Source organism: Rhopalosiphum maidis, chromosome 2 (assembly GCF_003676215.2).
Source record: "Rhopalosiphum maidis isolate BTI-1 chromosome 2, ASM367621v3, whole genome shotgun sequence".
NCBI lineage: Eukaryota > Metazoa > Arthropoda > Insecta > Hemiptera > Aphididae > Rhopalosiphum > Rhopalosiphum maidis.
In genome coordinates, this window is record NC_040878.1 from 81,842,706 (window position 1) to 81,852,145 (window position 9,440).

The following is a 9,440-nucleotide window of genomic DNA, read 5'->3' on the forward strand; positions in this document are numbered from 1 at the left end:
TCATTATATATTTATTTCATTATTATTATTAATCTTAAAAACTTTAAGCAATATTAACATTTTTTAATGTTTTGCTTAGAATTTTTCCAGCATTTGTCATCAAGTTGTTAGATTGCCATTGAGCCTCACATGAATTTGAAACTTTTAAGTCAACCTTAAATAAATATATATTAAATTTTATAAATTAAAAAAATAAATAAATTTATGTGTAACATTTTACCTGAAGCTGTTCCCAAATTTTCTTTTTAGGATTCAATATTTTGTCTGGTTCACCTTGTTCATAACTCTCAACAAAAACTTTATCACCTGGCTTACTTCCTTCAGCTGGTTCTAAAGGCTCAACAGACTTAATGCCATTGTTTTCACTATTAAATAGTATAAACAATAATATCAATAAAATAGAAACTAAAAATAAATATTTTGTCATACATTGAAGCACAAAGAACCATTCCACTCGATTCAATACCTCTCATTTTGGCAGGTTTTAAATTACATAACACAACCACTAATCTATCTTGCATTTCGTTAATTGGTACATAATTTACAAGACCACTAACTATTGTTCTAGGCTGCGCTTCGCCTGTAAAAAACATTAATAAATATATAGAATGTTTTTTTTTTAAGTTTTTTAATATTAATTAATAAGTAATGAAAAATAATTCTATTAAATTAAAAATGTCACAAGTTTTTTATGATATTAATTTATATCCTTTTCTTCTCAAGGTTAATATACAGTAATTTCCATATTGACATATAAATTAATGAAACTAATTAGTAATAGATATGTTGATCTCTTTTTTGCTTTAAATTAATACTAATATAGCAATATACATACCAAGATCGATCTTTTCAACATACAATGCATCCGCTTCAGGGTGTTTTGATACTTCTACTATTTTCCCAACACGAATATCCAAACGATTCGGAGAAATTTCTTCAGGTTGATTGGTGTTATTTTTTTCTATTGTATAATAATTAAAAAAAATATATCAAGAATATTGACTTAGTAAATACTAAAATAATGTATTAATGTATTTAAACAATTAATATTTATACATAAAAAAAATATATATATAAATAATTACCAACTATCTAAAATCAGTAAATATATATATTTTGAAGAAAATTTGAAATTTCTCCTAATAAAAAAAAATATGGGGAAATTACTAAGCTATATAGTCGGGTTTGAGTGTACCTCTTTTGATTAATTCACTAAAATGGATAATGGATGTATTAAAATTGAATTCAATGATTAATAGTATGCCAATCTCTATTTCTAAGGATATTTTATAATTTATTTGTAAATACTCCATGACAAATATGAATCATTTAGAAAAAGTCAATATGTTATTAATTTATTAAGACTGTTAAGAAAATTCAAGTTACCCAGCACAAATTTAAGCTCAACGTTACCTAGGTATGCTTAACAATTTAATTTATACTTAAATAATTTTTGAAGTTAGTTTTGTTATTTTTAATTATTACTTCAGATAGAAAACATCTTGCCCACAGTTGTATTCATAATTTAGAAAGGAATCTTAAAACATATTAGTCATTTTCTAAAAGGGTAAATAATCCACAATAAAGATGAGGTAATGCTTTAGGTGATGAGGTTGAGGAACTATCAGTCTATGCTAAACAACATACTTATTTCAATTTTTTCTGCAATAAGTTATAATCTGTTTTTAATTACATATCAAAATTATTTACAACTTGATGCAGTCTTACCAGTTTTTTTTGGTTTAACGGGGGCTGGATATGCATTAGCAACTAATTTCTGTAGTTCAGGTTTATCAAATATTTGTCTTATTGGATCTAATAATCTATTGATATAAAATTCAATAGATGCTTTTAAATCAGCTGGATGCAACTTTTGTTCAGAAAAACAAATTTCAAGATCTTCATAGGAGCTGAAATTTAAATCTCCTCCATTGGCTTCATTTCTAGATATTTTAAATTCTTGAAGTAAAAGTAATTACATTTTTGTCTATATGTATTATTAAAAACATACAAAAAAATCATACTTTCATTAGGTTCAAATAAACCAAAGATGACATGTTTAGCAAATGCTAGTAATCCATTTTCAACAATATTTCCAGGTTCACAGAATGCTTTTTTTAATTTCTTCTTTACTGTAGCAGGGGAATCTAAAAGATCAATCTTGCTATCTACTTCAGAAGAAGACATTTTACCTCCAGCTAGCCCAGGAACTAAACATAGGACAATATATAAGCAATTAAATTATATTTAGACATCAAACTAATGTTTACACATAAATTAACAAAACTAACCCATCGGATTCATTAAATGTATTCTTTTGGCATAACCCAACTGAGGAAGATATTTTTCAGACATTGTAAATATCTTACGCTGGTCTACTCCACCAAACTGAGCATCAACTTTGAGATACTCTTCATCCAATGCTTGTAATCCTAAAAAGAAAATTATTTAAAAACAAAGTATTATTAAAGGTTGTAAATCAATCCAATATACACATTATCAAAGAAAAAGTAGCAAAAATACAAAATAATATTCTACCAACATGATGCTATACCTCGTGTTTTTAAAAAAAAAAAATAGATATAATTAATAGCTTAGATTAATTCAAAACTACTTTAAATCATTCTTTTGATTTTACACATAATTAAACAAATGAAAACCTTTAACAGAATATTGTGATAACACAATAAGACTTAATTACCACTAAATCATATTGCTTTTTAACTTCTAACTTGTAATTCCATTACAAATAATTTAAATTATATAAAAATTAGAGATAAACCCAAGAAATTTATTTTTTATTTATTTGTGAATACCTAACTTAGCTACAGATCTTTATAACAAACCAGGATATAGCAACCCAGATAATAATGGATTATCAACTTGTTTTACAACTTCAGCTCCAGCTTTCTTAGCATCATGTTCAGTAATTGAAGAACTTAATCGGTACACATCCATTGTATATTCTCTAAAAAAAACAACAAGTTTTCAGTAAAATATTAATTATATAAAAAGTTCTAATTACCTTGAAAGTTGATATTCTGTTCCTCTAACAAATTTTAATTTATCAAGAGGTACACCAATTGAAGTTAGCATAGCTTTAATTGAGTGCTCATAATACTGTACTCTGAGTTCTAGTAGCTCCCAAGGCGCTTTCATATTATCCAAATATGCATGTAAATCAGCAAATAATATTGTAACCTATATTAATACATTAAAATTAGAACCATCGTCCAACACTGCATAATTCAGAGGTGGCATTCCTAAAAATAATATGTGTTACTAAAAATATTTCTAAGAATCCACCTATCATCAAAGATTGTATATATTTAGTTGAAAATATCAAGAATTGTATAATCATCCTCATGTAATCTACAATACCACATAATACATCAATATAATTTATTTACAGAGAAAAAACTCTATTTTAAAAATATTATGTATAAATATAACAGTTGCAGCTGTTATAGGTAAAAAATGAATTATACATATGTGTCTATAGTATAATTATAATGAACATAATAATACATAGTTAATATCACTAATATCAATCAGAGGGTCACACATATATTAGTAATATATTAGGTGATGTCAAATCGTAATTTAAAAAAATGTTTGAATAACTATTTCAAGTTAGTTACTTGCAGCAAATTAAATCTATAATTTTTTGGTATCTAAACGTCAAAAGTAAATTTTTTCGGTACTTTTCTAAAAAAATGGAATTTTTATGTAAATTCAATTTTCAGTAAGATCAAATTTTATAGGATGAATTTCTTTGTGAATATCAATATCAATAATATCATTACTATTTAATATTGTAATTAAAAACAAAATGTAATTTAATTCAATTAGCTCAAAAATTCATCTGAAAGTTAAATACTTTACTAATTATTAGTTTTACTATCCATTTGCAGTTGTTATCATAAAATTTGGAACCTTCATTAAATAAAAGAAGTCAAATGTCCAATTCAATACCTATAGTAAAATTATTACTTGTTTAAAAGTTACCAACCAATAATTGAGATAATTAAAGATAGAATCAAGTTAATTTGCGAGATAATTATACTTGTAATTATACATAATATCTACTATCAATTTGTTAACTTTTTGGAAAGATGCACAACATCGCAACATTTAAATTAAATGAATACCTACATTTATAAATCCATAATTCAATTCAATTAAATCTTTATATTTATTGTTTATTCACTAATCATTTTAACTGATAGTTCATTAAAATGTAATAGGGTGTAGAAATATAATTATAAAAATCTATTACAATAACATAGTTGCTCCTTATTTAATTTATTGCAAACTTCTAATGAATTCCAGTGAATTATAATAAATATTCATGAACTACTTTGTAGCTATCTTATAAGGTTAATTTTTATTTGTATTAAACTGTTATTCTCTATTGGCTGTGGGCCTGTGGCCTTTACCATAATAAACAAAAATAAAACATCTATTAAACATTACTATAATTGTTGTATTTTTCTTATACATGCCTCACAGCCAGCTTTTAAGTAGTCTGCTATTTTGGATATTGGAACAAAATATGCAATGTGTGGTCGTCCAGTAGTGGCTGTACCCCAATAAATTTTTAAATCTCTTTCTTTTAGTATGACATCAAGTTTATCTTCACCAAGAACCTCTTGAAGATTTCGTAGAATTAAATTTTTCTTTTCGGTAAATGACGACATGATGATTTTAACATATAAAGCCACGTGTACAAGTGAAAAAGTGAACGCGAAATAGAAAACGAATCAAACGTCTGACCTCCTCGGCTCTGCGACCACAATTTGTTTTTTTAATCTTAAATCTTTTATCTACGGTATCAGGTTTGGGTAATGAGCGATCGATGATAACAAAATAACAAATACAAATGCTTAATTACACCGTAGTCAAATAGGATAACTTTCACTAGAAAACAGATAGGTAATTATTATTATTATCTTAAATCGTGGTGCGCACTCGGTTATCAACATATATAAGATATTATTATCAACATCGTTGCTTATATATGTTTTTGTTTGGAACCATCAAATACAGTATTGTTATCTATCTCGATGTTTGAAACATTAAAGATATATCTAGAGTTCTAGATATACTATCTTAAATGGTGTATATATTTAATTTTATAATTTTTTCTTATTTTTTAATTTTAATTTTTTTTTTTGATTTGGAACTACGGTTTTACGTTCCAAAATCAATTTGTTCAAATATTTGTTAAATATTTTAAATATTTATTCTAATGCTTATTTGTCCCAATGACTAATTTTTCGATAACCAATTTATGCGATCAGCTAATAGTTCCAATTTTATTTTGTTCATAGGCTCATTGTTAGAAATTACATTTACTCCAATGTTTGTTAACTACAAATTTAATTTATATCACGCAATATTTTTTCAAAGTTTTTATTTATACTGGAACAATTGTTATTTGAAATAAACATTGGTTAGAATGATTATTTATAGGAATAACAAGTTACTAAGATCATTATTTTAAAGCCTAGTGTTTATTTTTAAATTTCAAAAATATTTGTGTACAATTTGTTTTTTATTCCGTTAAAAACTCAAACAATATTTTTAAATCAAATTAGTTAAAATGTTAAAATAAATTTCAATGCCTAATACATAAGCATAATTTATATTATAATATAATAATTAAACAGTGCATTATATTATATGAAAAATAAACTTCAGATCTACGTAGAGCTCTCGTGCATGGCTAGCGCTAAAAATTATTGATGGGTGATAGGGTGAGGGGGTATAAATATATGAATTTTCCGACTTCATTTTAAAATCCAAAACAAGATCTGCATGTGCTGTCTCTGTAATTGTCTCACAGACAATAAGTAACTTGAACTTGACATTTTGCCTTCAGAATAATTTCTTAATCAGAATAATCCATTTAATTATGTTATTTTAAAACTAGATTACATTAAATTTATATATTGTAGAAATTAAAGAGAAATTTATTATCTAGGCATATTGTAAAGTTTTATTAATAGTTTAATTTAGAAGAAAGTTAGAATCTTAAAATTATAATCTTTTTGTAGATTTTAAAATTAACATATAGGTACATAGACGTGCGCAGACTTGAATTTCGGGGAGTGGCTACAATTTTTTCGGGCCCTCTCTTAACAAGACATGTACATATTTTAATAAATTATAATGCATGAATAAACATTACTTACATTATATCACATCAGTAGTATTACTACTATTACTAGTTCCAAGTTATATAATATTTTATTAGACAGTTGGATCTAAAATTTATTTCAAGATAATTGCAATATATTTTATTTATTATTTTTACTTTTGTAGTCAATAAAATCTAGCTGTTATAATCATAATAAGTTTTACCATACAAATTCAAAATATTTTAAGTTGTATTGTTTTTTTTTTATCCCAAAACATACCTAACTTTTTACAACATATTTTAGAAAAAATATAATTTTTATTCTAGTAACATTAGTTAAAATACGGACCCATATATATGATATAGGAACTAAATTTTAGGGCCCCAATTACATGTCGGGGGTGCCTGGGCACACCCGGAACCCCCCGTGCGCACGCCTATGTATAGGTACCTAGTTATAGGTACCTATAACTTGTTTCATAGGTACTTAAAATATCAATAAAACATTCCGAAATGCCCTAGAGGCCTAGACAATAATTTTAACTTTAAGTTGTACACTAATGACTAATTATATGTAGATTATTATCTACCTATTGATCAATTTACTCTAATTTGAAAAAATAATAGAGTAAAATATATTCTGAACGCAAAATTTGATGTTACGACTTACACATGTGTAAAACAAAGTCAACATGCCGTTGTAACGAGTGTAACGCCTTCTTAAGAAGATATCAGCACAATATTTGTTTTCTCACTCAGTCACTCAGACCCACCCGTAACAGAGATAAACACTTTCAGCTAAAATTATTATGATTTGAGTAGTCTTAGGCAGGGGCGTCATTTGAGGTATGCAGGGTATGCATACCTAAAATTTACCAAGATCCAATTTGACCGTACTGTATTTTTCTGTGCCGTGCAAAAATTACTTTTTTCTTTTTATTTATATAATTGGTTTCAACTCTCAAGTATCGACATATTTGGTCATAAGTTGTAGTAAGTTTTTGACATATTTAATGTATTTGACCAGGCACCGGCAACCCGCGCCCCTCGGAACTTTTTGTTGCGGTCCACCAAATATATTTCATGGTGTTTAAAATTTCAATTTTATATCTTAAATTGATATAAATAAAATTTAATCATGACTGTTATATAACTAATCTCATGAGATAAGCTATGAGCGAGAACGTAATATAATGGTATATAATATATATATTATATAAAACACATTATATTTTTTAATATTTTAGTTTTGTATACGGCCCACAGTAAAAACTGAAAAAAATTATAGCCCGTGTAGATAAAAAGGTTGCCAACCCTTGTATTTGACTATATGAATGCTGACTTTCTTCATGTAGAATATGTTACTGTTAATAAGTTCTTTGACCACTACGGAAGTTTTCAAATTAATTCTTTAAGTTTGCCATTAGAATTGTCTTCAATTAAGGCAAAATTAGAACTAGAAAACAAGCCCCAATTTAAATTTAAATTAATATTAAATATTGTTTTAAATTTACCATTAGCATTTCTTGAAATAATAAAAATATTATCTATAATGTTAACATTACCAGTAACAACTGCATCAAATGAGCGCCTTTTTTCACTGAAAAGAGTAAAAATGTTTGTTTTATTTTCTATACTGTCTATAAAATATAAATAAGTAAATTTAAAATAAAATAATGTAGAAAGGTATTAACCTAGGATTATTAGATGCATATAAAATAATATTATATTAAATCATTATATTTATGAAGAACTACATTAATTATGAGCTTAACGAGAAAATTTTTTTTTGTAATAACTAGTATAATATAACATATTGACCTGCTGGAAATATTTTTGGCCTGTTTTGTTGTTAACATACCTTTCAAAAAGTTAAAATGACGCTCATGGTCTTAGGGTTAAATCACTTATTAAAAAAATTATAGAGGATAATATTTTTAAGGGAATGAAATATCGGTTTTATACTTTTATATTTTATTGTTATTTGATATTGATTTTATATACCATGACTCAAAAAAAAAATGTAAATTTTCAATAATGTTTAAATTGTTTGAGACAATATTTAGACAAATCGATATGTCATACCCTTAAAAATATTATTTTATATAATTTTCGTAGAGTGAAGATTAGGTAGGTACTAAAAAAAAAAAAAATAATTTTGCAATTCTGTCCACATGCGTTTTGTTACCTATAGACATATATATGTTGCGCATGGGCCAGAGAGAGAAAACAAACATTGCACTATGCCACTATATTCTTTACTCTAAACAGTGCACTGACATCCACTTGACAATTCATTTGATATTAACAAAGTAAAACAATAAAATTAAAATGAGAGATTAGGTATACTCTATATTTCTATTAATTTAATTATATTTACTTTCCTTTAATAGGTTTCGACGAATTGAAACTTTCTGTAGTTCGCGGTTGTACCTATTTGTAGATCATCAGCAGTATGGAAAAAATATTATATAATATACGTGGTACCATTGATTATAGTTATAATAGTATTTATAATCAATGGTAGTACCTACACACAAAAGGAGTTGATGATGGTGTTATAAAGGTTTAGTTGTAAGTAGGTACCTATGTTGCTGACCAGCAGATAGTTATTTATTAAACAAGTATTAACCATCAAGTATCAAATCAAATATTTATTATTTTTGATAAAAATACTTTAGATTATCTATTTTGCTATATTCTAAGTTATTATTATCTATTATATAAAATATTACAAAAAATAATATTTATAAATATTTATATATGTATAATCATGAAACATGATAACATCATTATTGCCGACTTGCCGACTAAAATGAACTAGGTATCTTAAGCGAGGGTGTAACACCCCTTCCCCACGACCCCCACTAAATCCTCCCCCGGGTACAGGAAATCTAAAAAGAATTACAAATTGAAAATAAATCATATTAAATCTAATTTTCTTGAATTTTTGCAAACTTATCAATTATATGTTCATTTTTACCTATTTGTTCTCTTTCTATGTATAAAGACGAACGATTAATAAATCGAAAATGACCTTTCACTTGTCGCTGATGAGATTATGAGTGTATTTTATGCTTATTTATTATAATTTTGTAATATTTACTGAACCTATTTAGTATTTACTATTGTGAAATTGATAATTGGAAAATGTGTTATGGGCCATACGTTTTGTGGAATAAAGTTTTAAATTTTTTTCATAGTAGGTAATTTATTGTTATTACCTACTTATTTACTGTTATCTACATACAGTTACTTTTTTTAGCAAAACACAAGACTAAATAGTGAATAGATATGT

At 25.9% G+C, this 9,440-nt stretch overlaps 1 protein-coding gene across 1 annotated transcript; it reads right to left on the reverse strand.

Annotated features, from left to right (window-relative positions):
• Positions 1–3: 3 nt before the first annotated feature.
• Positions 4–4,946, reverse strand: LOC113553967 (tyrosine--tRNA ligase, cytoplasmic). The gene is made up of 10 exons (XM_026957580.1): positions 4,506–4,946; positions 3,026–3,201; positions 2,847–2,968; positions 2,292–2,432; positions 2,025–2,210; positions 1,729–1,959; positions 836–961; positions 430–580; positions 221–365; positions 4–154 (listed from the first exon to the last, which is right to left on the reverse strand). The coding sequence occupies exons 1-10, from the start codon at positions 4,698–4,700 to the stop codon at positions 44–46; spliced, it is 1,584 nt and encodes a 527-aa protein (XP_026813381.1). The 5' UTR covers positions 4,701–4,946; the 3' UTR covers positions 4–43.
• Between the last annotated feature and the right edge of the window lie 4,494 nt (positions 4,947–9,440).

What these genes read in the sequence shown, in the direction of transcription:
- LOC113553967 (XM_026957580.1), bottom strand. Translation starts at nt 4,700, where the DNA reads ATGTCGTCATTTACCGAAAAGAAAAATTTAATTCTACGAAATCTTCAA. An exon ending in ACATTTAATGAATCCGATGG is followed by an intron (nt 2,211 to 2,291) that starts GTTAGTTTTGTT and finishes TCCTATGTTTAG; the next exon opens with TTCCTGGGCTAGCTGGAGGT. An exon ending in TTTATTTGAACCTAATGAAA is followed by an intron (nt 1,960 to 2,024) that starts GTATGATTTTTT and finishes TTTTACTTCAAG; the next exon opens with AATTTAAAATATCTAGAAAT.